This window comes from Apteryx rowi, unplaced genomic scaffold (genome assembly GCF_003343035.1).
Source record: "Apteryx rowi isolate R43461 unplaced genomic scaffold, aptRow1 scaffold_163, whole genome shotgun sequence".
NCBI lineage: Eukaryota > Metazoa > Chordata > Aves > Apterygiformes > Apterygidae > Apteryx > Apteryx rowi.
This window is the reverse complement of record NW_020447897.1, coordinates 12,520-32,232: the sequence shown is the minus strand read 5'-3', so window position 1 is coordinate 32,232 and position 19,713 is coordinate 12,520. Positions and strand designations below refer to the sequence as shown.

Sequence of the window (19,713 nt, the reverse complement as noted above, 5' to 3'; positions counted from 1 at the left end):
TTCAAGCATAGTGTCAAAGGCAGGGCTGAAGGGGGAAGGGAATCCGAAGGCTGTGACTCACGCATTCCCTTCTGCAGAGTAACAGGCTATAATTCACTTGTCCCCACTGGGGTTTTGTGAAGGGATTAAAAAAATTCCACCATGTAAGAGCGAGATCCTTATGGTCATAATACGCATGGCCCTGTTCTGCAGTATGAACCTCAAAACCTGATTCTCATAGAGGTTTTAACCCATACTCAAAAGTCAGTGTTGGCCTTTCTCTTAGGGGTTTAGCACTGTTTCTTACTCTCTTAAGTTTAACAAAGAGTGATGGTTGGAAAAGTTAAACGTAAGGCAAAGCATACTTTGAGAGAGCCTCTACCCTTTCTAAAATGCTTCTGTTTATTCTGCACACGTGCATTGTGCTCTATATAGATATTTTGTTAGGTCTAGGCAATCTCTGTGGCTGCTTGTCACTCTTAATTGCATTCAGGATATATGTTTCACTGTTTTTTTTAACAGCATTAACAGTTGACAGCTAGGAAATTTAGATGGCAATTTTGTGGAAATTGTAAATACATACTTGCAATAATATATTTGCTTGGATAGGATCTCAAACCACTTTCCAAAACATAGCTGTGCATTTGAATATCTCAGAACTTACTAAGTCTCAAAAATCAGTGCAAGTCCCTGAAGATCTCTGTGAATTTTTAGTTACTTGGTTTTAAATGCAGTACTTAAGAAATTGTCTGTAAAAGGGAGTAATATAAAACACGTGCTTAGTATGTCACTTATAAATGTCCACAACCAGTATTTTTACAAGTAAATTTCCTGAAGAAGAGAAGGTAATTATATGCTCTTGCCTTCATTTTAATAAGGTATTTGTTTGACTAAAGTTTTGGACTGRCTTCTTTCCTGTTGCTCTTTTTTGAAAAAGTTTTTGTTTACRTTGAGCTGCAGAGATGATTTTTTTTATTTCCCTTTTTCTCTYCCTTTCCCCTCCCCTTCATTACACTTTTTTTAAACCCCAGAAGCTTTTGGGTATGGAACCAAGCTCGAGGCTTCAGATAGCTTGTCTTGTTAAGAAAGTTAGAATGGTTGAAGGCCAAATGAGAGAAAAGCGGGAACTGAGTAGGTGAGGACGCAGTGCAGAGCAGAAGCTAGAACAAGAGATTTAAGAAAGGAGCAGGATCCAGTGGGAAGCTGCTCTTCCTTTCAGAGCCTTTTACTGCTTGCATGAGCAGTTTCCAAGGGGAAGCTTCATAATGGGATATGGCAGATGGTAATGCAGTAACTGATTTGATAACGAGAAGGACTTTATTAAGAAGTGAGAATTTCAGTTGCCATTTTATTAATGCCTGTGAAGGCTAGAGATGGAAAAAAATCCAGCTTTCTAGCTGGGATGTGTGGATCCTGGAGATGTTGACATTACAATTCAAGAAGTCCTTCTTTTATGCAACAGTGGCATGCATTGTTTTGCTTAGACTTCCTTTTGCTGGTTACAAATATCCTTTTTGTGTACTTAACAGAAATAAATATATTCCTTCCCCCCTCCCCTCCCCTGTTTTTATGTTGGACATGATTTGAATAATTGCTTCCCCTTTTTCAGTAAAGCCTGAATACAGAGGTGAGAGATTTTTTGACTTAGCAGTCTTCACGGTAGGGTGTGAAGGTGGTTCGTCAGGTTAAAGCTGGGCTCCCTGCGGGGTCTACTTTGCAACCTCTGTCTTGCCAGTTTAGCTGCTTTGCTGGCAGCGAGAAACCTTGACAGAGGGATGACAGGGCTGTGTGGCTCTATTGGCTCTTTGTCAGCCATTGTAGTCCTTGTCTAATTTTTTGGAGAAAACGCATGCATTTTGAAGGTGAATGTCTCTAGCAGGATCTAAAGCAAGAGAAAGGAAGGAGCAAGAGGAGCAATGCATACCTGCTTAGTGTTTCTCGTTTCTTAGTGTGTTTTCCATTTGCGTCTACAAATCACAGCTGATGAAAGGAGGTGTTTCCCATGTAGGCAGTGACACAGAGGAGAGAGATTTTTATGTAGCTGCTGATACCTTGACACACATGACAGGGTGTCACTTTCTGAGCATTATTGCCCAACTCTTTGGGACACCAAAGCAGGTATCTGATATTGAGATGCCCACAGGTAGTGTTTATTTTTAAGCATCCAAATCAGCATACAAGTAAGAAATGACTTGGGTATCTCAGTGTCGGGCTGCAGTTTGCTTTCCCAAAACATTGCTCAATCGTTTGTCCTGTTTTTTCCATTCTTAGACTTAGTTCATGCTCTTTTGTGATTACTGATACGGAGCAGTTGACACATTATCTGGGTGCTGGCTCATCCCCTCTGTAGCTTGTGGCATCTCTTCCCATATGTGTAAGCTGTTGTCACACTACTGCTTCTCCTCTCCAAATCATTCTTGTCTAAATGACTTATATTTAGCACTGTTGTTCTTTTGCCTGAATTCAGCCCGTCAGCTACGTGACAAATTACTGTTCCCTGAATGCTGTCCAATTTGTAAATACAAATTATCATAACTTAGGAACTGTGGCAAACAATTCTGTTTTGAAACATGCTTGTTGAAATGCCTGATAAACATCTTTAACTTATACCTGCCCAATAGCCGTATGAAAGTCTTAAGCCCTGTGACAGAAGGAATCAAAAGTGTCTAAGTATTTTCTGCTTTTTATAGAGTGATCTAAGGCCTGGTTTAAAACCAGTTCTTAGGTAGTATTTCTCRTAATTAGAAGTTCTGATCTCTGTTTAGGCTACAGGTACTGCTTCTGTACGGTACATTGACTACCTCAGGAAATCACTTCATACATTATCTTCTGCAGTGTAGTGACTTTTCTTTGAAATGACTGCTGCAAGGGTACCAGGCTCCACAGCAGCACTCCTACACTTCGAGTGCCCTGTTTATAGTAGCTCAGGAGGAGGTGAGAGGTTTGTAAGGTCCTGGCACCAAATCTCCCCGGTTTAAATTTTAAATATGTATTTTTAAAAGAAGCTTTCAGTCTCTTCTTTCTTGAGGAGAGATATGTTAGTGTCTGCCCTAAACTCCCTGAAAATTTTGAAATGTTTTGTCCTTATAATTTAAGTTTTGTGGTCGCCTTAGAAGCTATGTAGAACAAATGTTTCAGCTGGTTTTTGGAAGGCKTTCTCTTTTTGCAAGGAAAATATTTGAATTAACATGATTCTGAAAGTCATTTTATCCCTCAAACTATGCTTTTCTATATACTATTTGCTGACAATGTTTAGCAAGGCCTAGTTATAGTGCCTTTGTTTTTAACATTAGGCCAGACTCTGTAGTTAGAGTGGGCAAAGGACACTTGAGTTTCCCAGAAGACAAGATCTGCAGCTTGTCTGTGCATTTTCTGAACATTGAATCTTTTATTTGTTGAATCTGGATTTTTTTTTTTTTACTAAGCGTCTAGGAAATACTTTGAAATGCGGTAGTAATTTTCCTGCCGTAGTTGTGTTTTTSGCTAATCCTTTTTTTCTTTTTTTCTGTCAGTCTTCCAAGATACCACAGAACTGCTGCCCACTTCTTGTATTTGTGAATCCAAAAAGTGGCGGTCTAAAAGGTCGGGATCTGCTGTACAGTTTTAGAAAGCTGCTAAATCCTCATCAGGTCTTTGAACTTACTAATGGTGGCCCACTGCCTGGGTAGGTCATTATATTTTCTTAACTTTATTGTTGATACTGTTTTGTTAGCTGTTTTGGAAGGATCGGATTTACCGGATATGAAGATCTAAATTGCATCTGTTCGCTGGATAAGTCAATATAAATTGCTTCTCTTCTGTGCCTGAAGACCAGAGTGGTGGATCACTCCTTCCAACTGGTTCTTATTCTGAAAACAAATGTAAACTTAAAGTTCTCTAAAGAAAAGAGAACAGAGTAGTTTCTGACGCATGTGTTCATATCAAGGCTAATAGAGTCCAATCCTGGGAAAGTCATACAAACTTTATTATAATGCATATCTAATAACTATTAACAGTAAAAAGATTTTATGATAAACTGGGATTGGAAAGAAAAGTGTCATATTGCCTGACAGTGGTGCTCATTTTTGCCTTCTGATAGTTCATAGAAACTAACAGGAAAGTATAATAAAATTTTTTATCTTGACTCCTGGAACTTGGCCAAAACTGCAGAATTAACAGGGCCTGCCTGATCACAGCTGCAACGTTTCTAAATATAAGCAACAGAACATGATGTGCTAGTAGGGAGGCAGTAACCAATTACTTGCTTTAACCAACACAGTTTTGTTACCAGCTCCATAAAACTGAGAGTGGTGGTCGTAGTTTACCTGAAGTAGGCTGGTATTTCAGCACTGCTTTAAGAACAACTCTTGACAAGCTCTTCAAAGCAAATTTTCTCATAGTTTTCATCAGAGAAATGGAGCTTATACAAGAAGCAAGAAAAACAAGTGGTGCAGACTAAGATTTTGTTGGACCTGTATAGTTCTATTGTCCTTCTAATGTAATTCAAGCCCCAACTCAGGTAGTTAATTAATGTTGTTACACCCATAGAATTTTTCTGTAGCTTTATGGCAAAATGCTTTCACTTGCTTTTTGCTCCTTGTGAAATGGGTGTTATAAATTCCTCTGCAGTATGTCTTCGTATGTAGGGATGAAAAGTCACAAAATGTGAGAGCAAACAAGAAAATGATACTATATGCTGTACTACAAGTGCTATCAAAACACCGTACTTACAGTGTAGAAAACACTAATTCAAGAAACCTAATGAGAATCTCCACAAAGCTTTAGAGAATTATAGATGTTCGGATTAAAACTATGAATAGTTAAATCTCTGTTCTTGATGAGAAAGGAACTCATTAACTCTATTAACTTAATTATCGCCAGCTGTGAAAAACCATAGGAAATTGTGGTTGTCACTGGTTTTAAACATGTGAAAGGAAGCTTTTGTAAATCTGTTGGCTTTGTTAAATTTGATCTTGAAACTGAGGATAGAGGAAGAAGCCAGTAATTACTTAAGAGTGTTCTGGTTTAAATAGCATATTGAGAAACTTTGTCTTTTCTATACCATGTTGTAACCTTTCATCTTCCTTCGCTCTATTTCTAAACGCAGGTTTCACACGTTCTCTAAAATTCCCTCTTTCCGAGTGCTGGTGTGTGGAGGTGACGGCACTGTTGGTTGGGTTCTTGGTGCCCTTGAGGAGATCAGGCACAAGCTGGTGTGTTCGGAGCCCTCCGTTGCCATCTTACCTTTAGGAACAGGTGAGCCCTGGATTCAGAAGCACTCAGTGCACTCTGAAGTCACTCTCTTTTCATTCTCATATGACTTTGTTGTTAGGGTTACATGGCCCTGACCTCCATTCTTCTTCTGAATACAGTTATAATTAGCATTACTTAATGGTAAATTTGTTATTTGGAGACTTAGGTGTCTTCTTAGTGCATGTGAATTGTGATAATAACTCAGTATTAAGTTTGTGATGTTGGAAATTCATGCAATTTAGTTATTTCATGGTGAGTTCTCCATATTGTTTTCAGAAGGATTAGCTGCTGGGAAAAATTGCTATCATAAGCATAAAATCTAAATAATGAACTTAGCAACTTGAGTGGGGGGTGGCAGAGAACAAAACAAAGACTCATCTTTCCACATAGCTCAGAGTTGTACTTAGATTTTGTTTTCCCTGTTAAGTTGTCATTTGAGTTCAGGAAGTATTGATTCATGTAAATTGATGGTCGTTTTCAGCCTGTTACAAGTCTGAAATGTAGGTACTGTAGATGTTTATTTTCTAGTGTAGTGGGGTAAAGAGCTATTCTTACTTAACCTGAAGTTATATCTATGACACAAAATGCATGTAGTTTTCAGTATATAGTTTCTTAATTTTGACACTTCTGAAGTCACTTTATTCTGTGGTGTTTTATGACAGTTGCATCCTCTGTGCCAGAATGTGGGCTAGCCCCCAGTGCTGGGATACTGCTGCATGCAGTTGTATATTGGTCCAAGAGCTAGAAATCCAGCTTGGATTTCCACCTGAGGCATTGTACATGATAGTCCTGCAGAAGTTTTATTTTAATTTTCCATCTGACAAACTACCCTATTTGCTACGAAGATGCCAGCCATGACTCAGTTGTAGCCAGTGCTGGATAGCAAATGCCATGTTATCTTTCCAAGGTAGCATTGGTTTCGCTTTCTGAACGGGTGAGAGTGGAACTGGTGTTGGTGTGGATGTGTCCGAATGGGCAGGAGTTGGAGGGGGGACAATATGCTCCCCTGGACAGTGGCAGATGCAGCAGCCCTCGCTGGAAAACAGTGAAGTCGACTGTGCCCCTCCTTGTCACCCCTAACACTGTAAAAGGTTTCTCTGTCTCTTTTTGTGAAAAGTCTTCAGATGAGACAGCATGTGTATACGTGACATAAAGCACACTTGAAACCATGACAACTTAGATATTTTTCATACTTACTGACTTTTCAGTCCAGTCTTACTATTTTCATGACTTATATAGGGCATTTTCTTGTGATTTGAGTGTAGAAAAGGACTGATTGATTTTTTGGTGACTTTCACTAACTAATTAAATGCAGTCATATTTTGGGGTTCTTCACTGTTGCCCAGGTAACGACTTAGGGAGGGTCTTGCGCTGGGGAGCTGGCTACAGTGGGGAGGACCCCTACTCTATTTTGATTTCCGTGGATGAGGCAGACGATGTACTTATGGATCGCTGGACTATCCTTTTGGATGCCGAAGAGCCTGCTGAAGGTGCGGAGAATGGCGTGGCAGAACCTGAGCCTCCAAAGGTGAGCCTGCCAAAGCGCCTTTCGGGCTTGATTCTGAGGAACTGTTGTTCTACTGAAAGTTGCAAAGAAGATGGATTTACCACAGTTTAATCTTTTATGGCCCATGTATCTTTGTGCTTGGCCCTTAGTAAGCTATTCCTTAGCAAACATGGCATATGTCTGAATCTAGCACTTCAGCTTTGGTAGGACTGGTTGGTTGCCGAACACCRTTTTTCGTTGTTTGGCAGGAAGTATCTAATGGAGGGATTAATGAAAAGATTCATGTGGCAATGGCATGCCTATTTGCTTCACTTGGAAAGAAATGTGTTTCTGAAATAAGGAAAGCTTTTTGAAGGAAGGCCAAACACTCTCTAGAAGTGTAAAGAGGACGGGGCCAGACTCTTTTCAGTGGTGCCCAGCAAGAGGACGAGAGGCAACAGGCACAAACTGAAACACAAGAAATTCTGTCTGAACATGAGAAAAACTTCTTTACTATGAGGGCGCCTGAGCACTGGAACAGGTGGCCCAGAGAGGTTGTGTAGTCTCCTTCCTTGGAGATATTCAAAAGGCATCTGGGAGCAATCCTGGGCAACGTGCTCTAGGTGACCCTGCTTGAGCAGGGGGGTTGGACTAGATGATCTCCAGAGGTCCCTTCCAACCTCGACCATTCTGTGATTCTGTGATTCTGAGACTAGAGAAACCGGAGTGTTGAGCAAAAAACTCAAGTCAAAAGAAAAAAAAGCTACTCTGATCTTTCTTGTAACAGTTGAGAAAAATGACTATCAATTGCTAATATACACAGGAGGTAACTCTTTTCTTGTCATCTCACTGCCATTGAAAGGATATCTGTCTGTGCTGTATCTTTTTTATTGTTTTTGGAGTGACAGTCCCTGTCCCTTCGTTCATATCACTTCTTTCTGCTTCAGGAAAATTAAAAATGTTGATTGGAGGTGGCAACTTAGAGCTTTGTTTGAATCCTGGTTCAGTTTATTTTCAGACAAAACAAGACCAAGAAATAGGACAAAAAGGGAGTGGAGAAGAGACAGTAGAAAAACTGTAAAAAGGTCAGCCCCTGTCTTTGATTGTAGTTTAGTGGCTGGAGAATCCTAGGCATTAACTGTGAGTTTGAGAATTGAAGTTGTTCAGGTTCCAGCTGTTTTTAACTTGGTGAAGACAGGGTAGATTTGCTCTGAGTGCCTCATCTGCTTTTTAAAGATGAAGGGTTAGAGAGTCGAGAACTAGGATAGAAAAAGCTATGCAATGAAGTGGCATGCAAAGGAAGAATTAAGAACAAAAATAGTAAAAATATGTAGAAACTTGAGGTTGGCACATAGGGGGCTATTTAAAATGCATCCGAGTAGGTGAAGTTGATTTTTTTACTCATCTAGCATAAGTTAATTACCTTCCAAGATAAGAGAAAGGATCTACCTGGTGATGTCATGGTAAATCCATGGTTAATACCAAATGTAATGGTGGTATTAATGTTGTGTAATAAGTTGTGTACTTGTGGCATAGAATCACTTTAAAAAGTTGGATTGGTTTTATTTCTGCATTTACAGGACTTATTTTGCTTAAGTTTCTTGCAATTAAGATTAAATTTTGACATTCCAAATAGTTTAGAAACAATTACTACTATATCAATAAGTGTCCATATAGCTTTATTTTTAGTGTGGTGTCTCTGGAGCTTATTTTCTTAAGTCAGTCAAGGTGCAGATGATTTGGAAAAATCATTTACAAAACATATTTCTGTTGAAAACTTTTGAAAACTCTTGGTTTGTACTGTAAGCCTTGAGGAAATAATGCAGGGTTTTTTTTGTCAGATTGTACAGATGAACAATTACTGTGGTCTTGGCATCGATGCAGAGTTAAGCTTGGACTTTCATCATGCTAGAGAAGAAGAACCAGGGAAATTTAATAGCAGGTAATCCTGGGGGAAAACAAGGGTGGGGGGCAAATATTTGTGTATTGTGGTATTTCATAATTTCTGATTTATACCATGACTGATAATCTTGAAATGCTACAAATAATACTACTTGAGGCAAGGCTGGCACAGGAGGAATTAAATTAACTATAAATTCTTACACATGGAATTTATTTGGGTTTGAGTTTTTGTTTTTTTTTCCAAATGAGAGAGCCAGAGTAGTGTTTGGAAGAACTGTTGTTATTATTCAGGATACTTATTTGCCAATATCTTCAATATCAAATACCAGTGAAATTTCAGGATAATGGAAGTATCTCTTATTCGAAGTCTTTAGTAGAAAGAAGGTCAGTTCTGCTACAAAAGTAATAAACACGTTGCTGAGAACATATTTGTATAGTTCCTACCCTGTTGGGGTTTTTGCTGAGTTGAAGACTTGCTTGCTGCTATGGTAGTATCTACGTGCTTGTAATAAAGATTAAAAAATTTCTGAATCTTATTGAGACAATGTGAAACCAAAGATGAGCCCTGAAGGCTTTGGCCTTGCTGGCATGCAGATCAATCAATAAAAATGCATACATACATATGTGTGTGTATATATATATATATATATATATATATTTCCTGTAATCACTGAAATTGATGAGAAAAAAGAAATTGCATTTGTGTAATTAATCAGTAGTTCTTTATAGAAACCATTTTGACTGCCTTTTACTCCCCTGTGTTTTTGAATTAATGTCCTCTAATTTGTCTTTCAGTTGCCAGATCAAGACAATTACAATTGCAAAATATTCAAATCCTTATTATTAAGAATATTCTCTGGCTGATTATAATGATGTTTAATCCCACCTCTCTTGCAATATTCTGTCTGTTGATACAGCTCTTGCTCATATATATTTTTTTAAATGGAGTAATAGTAAGACTGTTTGTAGTACATTAATTACTATTAATAAAACAGGCACTGGTTTGTATTTCCAGTCCACTGGATTGCGTAAGTAATAACATCAGCGTGGGTAATAACGTCAGATAATAAGTTTGCATATAGTAGTACCTGATCTAGTGTTTAAAATCATTTTAGAATTATTTGAGAAATTAATGTAAAAATTATGCTTTAATATACTATCTGACTTTGCAAAGCTGCAGCACTTTAAAAGATGCATCCTTTCCTTATTGCCACTGTGTTTAAGCATTATGCACTGACCTTTATTGCCTTGTGTGCTTTTCATCCTTTGAGTCTATCTCAGCCAGTCCACTGAGTGAAGCATCTGCAGTGCAGTAGGCAGTGACTTGGTATCATTCTTGCAGACCTTTTACATACATATTTGGAGACAGTGTAAGGAGGATGTCTTGAAGATCATGTGGGGAAGGAGAACAGAAGGGGTTGGATGTTTTTTGTAATTCAAGATCTTGTAAAGAAACATGAGTTATTGAATTGATACTGAGATAAAGTGTGCAGTCTTGCAGGAAACAAACAGCATATGCAGTCCAGTGGTGCTGACACATGATTGCAGCCTTTCAGTCCCAGTGACAATGGTTGTCACAGTTGCTGGCTTTCCCCTTTCCCAGGATATGCATGCTCATTTTCTTTCCTTCCATAAAATAACTAAAAAGTGCCTGCCTGAGCCCAGATGCAACAGCTGCTAACACATGAATGGACTGCTGTTGCCTGCAAGACAGAGAGTTTCATGTTGTGGCAGTAGAGACTGTGGGTGCTCCTTGGAAGAAAAATGGGCTTCAGTGCTCTCTGAATCAAGACCTTAGGCTGGTAAACGTCCTGAGAACTGTGTGCTTTCTGGCCTCTCCTGTAGAGTGTCTTTTCTTGCTCAGGTCTGCTTATCCTTTGGCTAGCAGCTCACAGTGCAATGATGATTTCCCTGCAAGGAATTTAGACCCGAACTTGCATCACGGCGCAGACAGAAGCAGTACATGTTTTTGCTGTGATGCTGTTTCAGTTACTGAGTGCCATGCCATGTGGGTTTTTTTCATGGTATGAAACTAAAAATGAGATCATCTGCCTTCATTCCGCATTCCCATGGGATCCTGCGGCAGTCTTTAGAGCTTCCCGTCACAGGAGAGAGCACATCATCTTTGTGCCATCCAGAATTCACAGGAGACTGCTGGGACAGCCCTTCTCATGGCTGAAAGGTTAGGCAGAGAGAATGCTCTGCCCAACTTAATGGGAGTTTCGAATTTTTTGCAAAGATACAAAACTGCTCTATCTTTTGGGGGCAGGTGGTTGATAGTGTTGGTCATTCAGTTTTTCATTTGTGGGATTGAGAATGCTGCAGGAACTGCTGTGTGACTCACTTTTTTCCTCTTGGGTCCTCTCCATGTGAATCTGATGATGTTCTTTTCTGGTCAGTAAAATCATCTTAATAAAATCACCCAAACAGATGCTAATTACTGGTCTGAGTTCTAGTGTCCCTTCACTTTTGCAGTGGTGGTTTCCTCAAGATGGGATATTAAGATTGCTGAACTGGGTAGGAGGTGCTCATGTTATTTTCCTTGATAGCTTTCTGTGCTGTGTGCTGCAGTTATGAGCACTTTGCTTACTTCTGAGAGATGTTACTTAGCTGGTTTTTACTGCTCACGGGAAATTGCAGTTCATTAAAAAATGCCTAGCACATAGATTTCTTATTCAGTGCCTTTAAAAAAAAAATTCCCCAAACCTACCCTTTTTGATAGGCAGCAATTGGCAAAAGCTCAAAGTCTGGATTTTTGCGTCAACTCACTTGGCTTCTTAGTAGCTCTTGAAGGCTGGCTTTCTTGTTTTTTTTGTTTTTTTTGTTTTTTTTCATGAAAGCTTGGAAAGCAGTTGTTGATGGTCTTGCTTTCTCTTGCCACTGGAGATGCTCATTAAAATTTCACTGTAAGTGGCAGTATAGAATACTTAAGCTTCCAGTAAGCTGTATAAAAATATTGATTCCATCAGTCTAGTTACCAAATAGGGACTTCTAAAGGGTCAGAAACTCTAAAGTAAATTAACAAGCATTAACATCTCCTCCTTACCCATTTTCTGTACTGTTCAGACTTAGGCTATTTGATTATGTTTGATGTAACTGTTAGTATCATAACTTAATGACAAATAACATATAAAAAGTGTTATTCAGAGGCACTTCATTGTTCTTCCTTTGTTTTCTTTCCTAATGGAAAGGTTAAATTCTGGGATGTAGGATTGATTGTTCAACATACTACAAAAGGTTAACCAAAATTCATCTGTGTTCATACTGCAGATGATAACTGGGCATAGCAGCAATGATAATACAACCTTGGATATATTTTAGTCAGCTCTGAGAATCTGCAGTTTCTCTCTGCACCAAATACCTCCTGCAAAGTCTTTTCTCATGGCATTTTTTCTTCTACAACTGTTTCTAAAATACCATCTCCATTTTACTTCAGTGCTGATGTTTGCAGTTGTTTTGTTGTTCTGATGGACAAATAAATAAGAATTTTCCTACTGGTTCTCTGCCTGAGATAGCCAGTGTTGAGTTAGACAACAGTAGAAAATGCTGAGGTGACAGAATGATTGTTTTTGAGCTATATTCAATTTTTTTTAAGTAGTCAGTAAAATACAAGTTACACAAGAGCTGGTAGTAGAGTTTTCTCATTATTGTTAAGTGTATTTTCCATTGAAATGTGTGGTCTTATTGAAATGTGTGGTCTTGGCTCTTTGGAAGCTTGGGATTTCTGCTGTTTTTAGACAACGTGGAGGTGGAAAAGTACTTCTCCCAGCCTTCTTCCATTCCCTAGCAGAGGTATCTGTTCCTTCTGTCTCCCCGCTCTCAATCTGTTTCCTGCTCTGCTTCTGTGGAGCCCAGGCTTACTTCTAGTAGCTGAGGCTACCAAGGTGTCCGTGCTCTCCCGTGATGGTAGCCAGTTAGCGTTTTAGTCGGAGATAATGGCTCACAGCCATTGGGGCTGAGCCCAAAACTGCCCCAGCACTGCCTGACCAGCTCACCCAGAGCAGTTCCTGCCCACAAGAAACTCATGCCCCAAATAAAGAGAGGGTCCAGGATACACTTAGGCAGCGGGTTTGGGCCTTGTAGAAGGTGCCAAGACACCCTCCTTTTTTTTTTTAATATATCCCTTTTCCTTTGAAATTTAGAGGGCTGGTGAGCTCTTGTAGCTGATGCTGTAAAAGCTACCCTACCATTGCCAGTTGCTCTTGGAGCCAGCAGTGTCCTGCAGGGTGCTTTTCTTTGGGATTGCAGAGACGACATGTGTTACTGAGGTTGTTGTGACACTCGAGGTTACTGTGCAGCACTTTGGATAAGCCATGCACTTGCTGCTTTCCCTGACCGGGCATTTCCTCTCGACCTCTGAGGCAAAACTGACATCTTTCCCTTCACAAGATCCAGGCTGCGCTGAGGAGCACCAAGGTGGGAGCAGTTCAGCCGTCTCCCTCCCAGGCAAGGAGGGCAGCGTATCAGAGCGCTCTGTTTCTGCAGCAGTCCTGTAGCACCACAGAGGTGCTTATCGCTTGGGCAACAGCAACAGAGACGGTGCCACATTAACCTAATTAAGTTGATGCTATGATGTCTCCCCAAGCCTGTTGGGACTTGGTGATGGGGCTTTGTAAGGGAAAGGAGTGTTCTTTAGTTTATTCTATCAAGGATGAATACAGGATTGTAATACTTAAAAACACTTGTTTACTTTCATAATCCATTAAACTAGTCCCATATAGGATCCCCTTTTTTTATTCTAAGATCTTCAGTTACCTAAACTGAAGGAGTGTACCTTTTGACTGTCCTTCTGGTAAGGTGTAGCTTTATGAGTTTGGTCAACGGGGCATTTGGCAGTATGTGAACGTTGACTGTATGTGGAGTGCATCTTTTGCAGGGAGACAAACCAAAGGGTGATGTCACCTTTAATGGTAGAACAAATCTCCAAAGTAGTCTAGCTAATAGAATGTTAAGTGAATATTTGTACTCTGGAGAACCTCTCAGATAATTCTGGGATGACAGACACCTTGTAAGTGTTGCGGCCAAGCTGATACAGGACTTGTTGGCTCCATGGGAAAGGATAACCTAAGCAGACCCATGCTTCTTCCCCATTAGTGTCATGTATATCAGTGACCTGGAGCATGAGTTGTGCCTCCTAATATATACCTTGGTTTCCTTCAGCACAAAAAAGTTTTGGAGATTGCTTCCAAGGATTACTTATTTCTTCCTGCCCTTCTAATCAACTTAGGCAAGACTACTACCTGCAAAGTGTACGTAACCAAAGGTTTCCTTCAGGAGATGCTATTCTTTCAAAGAGGTGGGCAAGCTAATGTGTAATGGGCTGCTGCTAGCCAGTAGGCTGACAGCTTCCACTTGCACTGTCTCCCCTAATCAGGTACCACATGTAGATGCATAAAGAATGATGGTTCCCTTCTGTAGTGGTGGATGTGCAAAGTTCGCGCTTACAGGCTTGGTTAGCCATTTTAATCATAACATCTTTCACCTGCAAAACTGCTTGGTAGGTGGTGACGTTTTAATGTTACAAGAATCAGTTTGGTAGTTCCTATTTGGTCACAATGTCCTAGTAAGAGATATAAAAGGAATGGAATACGTATGCAAGCATGGAGTGATAGGACTTTCTGATGGTTTTCACGCTTCATCACAGGGTACCATGCCCAGTGTATCCAGACCCTGTGGACCTCAGCGATCCATTACAGTTTTCTTAAAAGTCATGAAATTCAGGACTGTGTCTGCAGTCATTGCACTGTGCTATACTCTTTCAGTTTCTGAAGCTTGTTTCTTTGTGGAACAAAAGTTAATATCCCTTGGAGATATATGAAGTGCCATGTTTCCTGTCTATATTCTGTTATTTTTCAGTGGAAGTTAATGCATTCAAAACAGACAAAACATGTCTTAGCATAGACATATCTTTTGGCCTTGTCTGGAATAGAAGCATATGTTAAATCATGTTACATCACATACCTCTAATTCTGTGCTGTTTAAAACTGTTAGTGCATAGGACTAATTATTCCCAATGTAATAATTTAAAGAAACTGAACAGTCTCTGTCTGAAGAGTTGATTGTAACCCACATGCTAAATTGTCCGTCTTCCCCACTTGACTATCTGCACCATTTAGACACACTGCTGGAGACATTTAGCAGAGTTGGATTCCAGTGACACCCATGTGCTAATAAGGGTCAAATAATGGAAATTCACACTTTTTATTTTCAGTTTTCCTGAAGACAATGTATCCCAATGTTTCCATTATAGAAGAAAAGACTGTGTGTTTAACTGGCATTTGTTTACATGACTCTTAAAATATTTTGACCTTTCTAGGGATGCTGTGAGCTCTTTCTCATTTTTTTGACTCTAAAATTAGAGATGTCAGAGATCTGTCACAGGTCAACATTATTAGGCATATTTTAAGTTTCTATAGCTGAGTATATTTAAAATAAATTAGCAATATGTAAAGCCCAAGCTTGCTAAGGTTTCTGTGCCTTAATTATTCTATAATTGCACGATCAAACATTTGAAAGTGTTTCATGAAGAAGACTTGTAGGTCTTAATTAAAAATACAGTTTTTCAGCCCAGGAGTTTACTTTTCAAAGAAGTTTTGCATTCAGGCAACACTTTAAGGACTTTTCCATGACAAAATTTGCAGGTCTGTAATCGACAGTACGATTTGTCCCTTGAGCAAATGATATAAGTAGTAGCAGTTTGTGGTTTATGCTTTGTTTATGGAATAAAGCTAGAAGAATTCACAGGGGTTTTTAATTGAAAAATTCTTTAAGCATACCTGCTAGAGGACAATGCTGTCCCATGTATGAGGAAAAAATTGATGTGCTGGGACTTACCATTTTAGTAACAGTATGCTGATCTGCTCCTAGGTTTCACAACAAAGGAGTTTATGTGAAAGTTGGGCTGCAGAAGATAAGTCATACCAGAAATCTTCACAAAGACATAAAGCTTCAGGTGGACCAGCACGAGGTGGAGTTGCCAAGTATAGAAGGACTCATTTTTATTAATATCCCCAGGTAAAAAGGAGAGGAAGGATCCTGTCTTGGTACATATCTGTATGTATGTCTGGAAATGCCGCTTGGTATTTGAACATCACCCCTGTTGTTAAGTGGTCTAGACTGATAGATGACTGTTACTGGATATTCTTGATTATTGCCCCCTCCACAACCCTGGCTTTGCAGCTGTGCCTAGGAAAGCTAACTCTCAGTATTGCTTTGACATCATTTGGTGGAACCACCTTGTTTTGCCAGTGCCGGTGTCCATCCTGACACCTGCAGGGGGCTGGAGTTATTGCTGTGGAAGAAGGGGGCAAAAATCTGTAGGAAACTTGGCTTCCTTAGGTTTACTGCTGATGGCGTGGTTTTTTGTTTGCACAAAAACAACAGGTGATCAGTGCTGCCACACTATAGTTTTCAATTATGCCATTTTCCTAAACTGCCTGGATCTCTTTCCATTTTAGTTTGAAAATACATACACACATATATGTACACATGTACGTGCACACATGTATACATGCATATGAGAACTATGGAGGAAAAAGATCATGATTAGAATTGAGCGTCAATGCACTTAAAAAACAAGAAAGTGATTTGAGGAAGGAAGGTTGATACATCATAGAAAACAACTTTTAGTTGTCAGAAGCATTTGTGAGGATGGAAGTGCATGAATAACTGCTAAACTACTACAGAGTTTTGCCAGATACAGAAATAAAAATTTGATGCTTTACCTTTAGTTATTTACCTTTAGTTTCCCTTCAGTAGCTTCTATGAATGTTGTCAAGATCAGTAAGATCTATATTAACTTTTTAATCTTTTGAAGTTAAAGGTCAGGCAAGCCGTAACCTGTATTTCCCAGCAAACTAAAGCTCTTTGAAGTTACATTTCTCACATCTTTTTTTTCTTTCAAGTGGAAACTGCTTACTTCACTACTTCTTTCACTCCTGAAATACCTCATCAGAAGTCTTCCACATTTTAGGAAGTTTTCCTGCTTCTACAGCGTAGGATAACTATGCTGTCCGCCTCCAGCTGGTGGGGAACAGTGTCCAGCTTTTGAAGGCTGACAAGCGCGTCCGGTCTGGTGTCGGTGGGGCGCTCCGCGGGGCGGTCACCCTGGTGTTTTCTCCACGCAGCTGGGGATCCGGAGCTGATCTCTGGGGGTCGGACAGCGACAATCGCTTCGAGAAACCGCGGATCGACGACGGCTTGCTCGAAGTTGTCGGCGTGACTGGCGTTGTTCACATGGTAAGTTGGTGCCCCAGGAAGAGCGGTGCGACTCCCCTATCCCGAGCAGCACAGGGAGTAGAAGAAACACATTCCCTTGAACCGGCAGTGAGCCTCTCTGGTAAATGCACTTCCTCTGAGTAGCTTATTTTTGTAATAACTAGTGCATTGCAAACGTTCAATCCTTAAAAAATGCCAATCTATGTAAAGGTTATTCCAGCGTTTATTCAGGTACTTGTTGCCTCATGCAGAAATGGTTATAGATAGTAAAACAGAATTCATGAGCAACGTTGGCTCTTATGTGAACAAAGCGTTCAGACATCGAGCGTTCAGCTGTGACTGGTATGCCCATGCACTGGCTGCGGTGGCCTTCATTACCTGCTTTGGCGATCCCTGTCTACATGCCAGACTTCAACAGAACCAACCAGAAACAGGCATATATATACATAGATGCACATATATGTTCATATCAAAAAACATAGTCCTGTTTCTCACAAAACTAAGAAACAGGACTGTGATTTTTGATTCAAAAAGAGAAATGTTAGTTACGCAAAACAATGAAAACTTAAGGCTGAAGTAAGTGCCATTCATTTGCCTGTCTCTTCTTTAATAATGAAGAGATACAGAATAAAAATCAAATAGCAATCAAATAATCATAAATAATAAAAGAAGGATTAGGATTGGCTTTCTTTTGTGTTTTCTGTGCTTTCTTTGGTTTTTGTCCTTTAAATATATTGATGTATTTTGTTCAGGATAATTTCAGAAATTCTTTACTCCATACCTGTGTCTCTTCAAGCTGTTAGTTATGTACTGTAATGACAGCACTAGTGTCTTTCTTGCTTTTGATAATTTGATGATTAATTAAGTTGTGGGTGGGGACTAAAGAACTAGCTTATTTCAGAATGCAGAATGCATCACCTTTATCATAACCTTTATCATGGTGTCAAAACCAAACAGTTCATAGGATGAAAAACATGATTTTATTTAATGTTATGAGAACACTCATTCTTCACTTAAGATTTTTTGTAAATATACTGTCATACCTCATCACAATCAGTCTGCCCTTTATTGGCAGAGAGATTCCTTTAAGACAAGTGGTTTTATAATTATCTGCCACAGGTTATCCAGTACCTTTCTCTGAGAATCTGATGATAGCTGCTCTTGCCCTGCGTGCTACATGAAGTAGGTGATAGGTCAGTTCTGCAGGGAATATTATGCCTCAGTTTGTGCAGCTTTAATTCTCCCATGTCTTAGCTGTGTGTTACAATGGCCTGCTATTAGCAGTGCTGTCCTATGGGTTAGTTTTATTTTTGTATTTTAATATTTCTTTCACTATTTTAAGAAATTTGCTGCTGAAAAAGTGGTATGTGGTCAGGTAACTAGAGACAACAAATCCATACAACCACCAAAAATGGAAAGGTGGGTACTTAAAATTGTTTGTGCAGCTCAACCTTTGGTGTCTGCCAACTTTGCAGTTTTACAATTTAGTTCTTTTAAGGAATACAAATATAAAACATTCCATTAGAAGAAGCGGTTTGCTACAGATCCTTAAACGTTTTAACTAGCTAGAAGCAACAAGGAATGTACCATTGCGTTGTAATATAAATGTTAACAAACCTGTGCTCTGGCTTTGTGATCTTGTGTTAAGGTTTTCACCTGCACATTTGGTGCCTCTACATATTCCCCAAGAGGATTTGTAGCAGGAAAGTTAACTTTGCCTCACGTTTTACAGGTAACACTGAGCCATTAGCTGTAGATGAATATGGAGGTGAATATTGCAAAATTCTCTCTCCATGTTCATATGCTGAAGCGCTTCTAAATTCTCAAGTTTTGCATAGACCAAAGTCCATGTGTGTAGTTAAGTGGTTTGAAAATGCGTTCACTGCTTTATGGAGGGAAGGGAATGAAAGTGAACAAGATTTTTGTGAGTGTGTGCTCCTTTACCAACCTGAATGTTCAAATGACTGCACTATGTAAGTTTCTTTGCCTCAGGCAGCATTCTGCGGGGATGTATGAGTTTATCTTCATGCAGTGACTTAAAGGATTAATGTTGTATCAGTATGTGTATCCCCTACAGATTTTGCTTAAACAGTTCTTTTATTTGAAATTTGAATTTTCAGCTGACAATATGACTCTATTCACGCCCTCTCCCAGCTTAAGTGCAGCTAAAGATTTGTTTGAGCTTCTTGGTTTTCGGGGTGGTTGATATCTTGGCTTTTACTTCCTGACAGGGTCAAGTCCAAGGTGGTCTTCGATCAGGAATCCGCATAGCCCAGGGCTCATACTTCCGTGTAACACTCCTAAAGCCAATCCCAGTTCAAGTTGATGGAGAGCCCTGGATCCAGGCCCCAGGCCAAATTATTATTTCTGCTGCAGGACCAAAGGTACTGATGTAGGTTTGTCTCGGCAATTTGATTTTGTTTCTTCAGTGGATATTAGCGTTATTTTTTCTTGCTCCTTGTTGTGTTTTGATGATGGACCTTAACGGAGCTAGTCGGCAGAGTGTGATAACTGTTGGATAAACACACAGCAGTTTCTACAGAGACTGGTTTGAGGGCCCTCTCTACTGACAATTTAAGAAAATAGTCTCTGAGCCTCAGCCAAGTGATTACATCTTTTTTCCTTTGTTGAGATCTCTGAGCAGCGTCGCTCGCACTGAAGCAGTTCGGAGTTAGGAGGGCAATGGCAGTGCTGTAGTGTGTGAGGGGGAGAGCGGTCTGCTACAGTGCTGGGGGAAGGACAGTCTGTCCTTAAAAGAAAGAGCAAACTGAACAGCCGGGGAGGAGGCTCTGAGAAAAAAGAGGCTTCAGAGTAAATAGTTGTCCATTTTCCCCTTACATCTCAATGTATATGTAGAAGGAAAAGAGGATCGGCTGCCTAAGAATTAATTTTTCCAT

At 39.8% G+C, this 19,713-nt stretch overlaps 1 protein-coding gene across 1 annotated transcript in view; it reads left to right on the top strand.

Annotated features, from left to right (window-relative positions):
* DGKQ (diacylglycerol kinase theta) overlaps positions 1-19,713 on the top strand; it is a 78,024-nt gene that overhangs the window by 50,335 nt on the left and 7,976 nt on the right. The window contains exons 15-21 of the mRNA XM_026059993.1: positions 3,492-3,643; positions 5,066-5,214; positions 6,558-6,739; positions 8,539-8,639; positions 15,467-15,613; positions 16,726-16,837; positions 19,048-19,200. Of these exons, the coding sequence (XP_025915778.1) occupies positions 3,492-3,643; positions 5,066-5,214; positions 6,558-6,739; positions 8,539-8,639; positions 15,467-15,613; positions 16,726-16,837; positions 19,048-19,200 (996 nt within the window). The remainder of the gene's footprint in view (positions 1-3,491; positions 3,644-5,065; positions 5,215-6,557; positions 6,740-8,538; positions 8,640-15,466; positions 15,614-16,725; positions 16,838-19,047; positions 19,201-19,713) is intronic.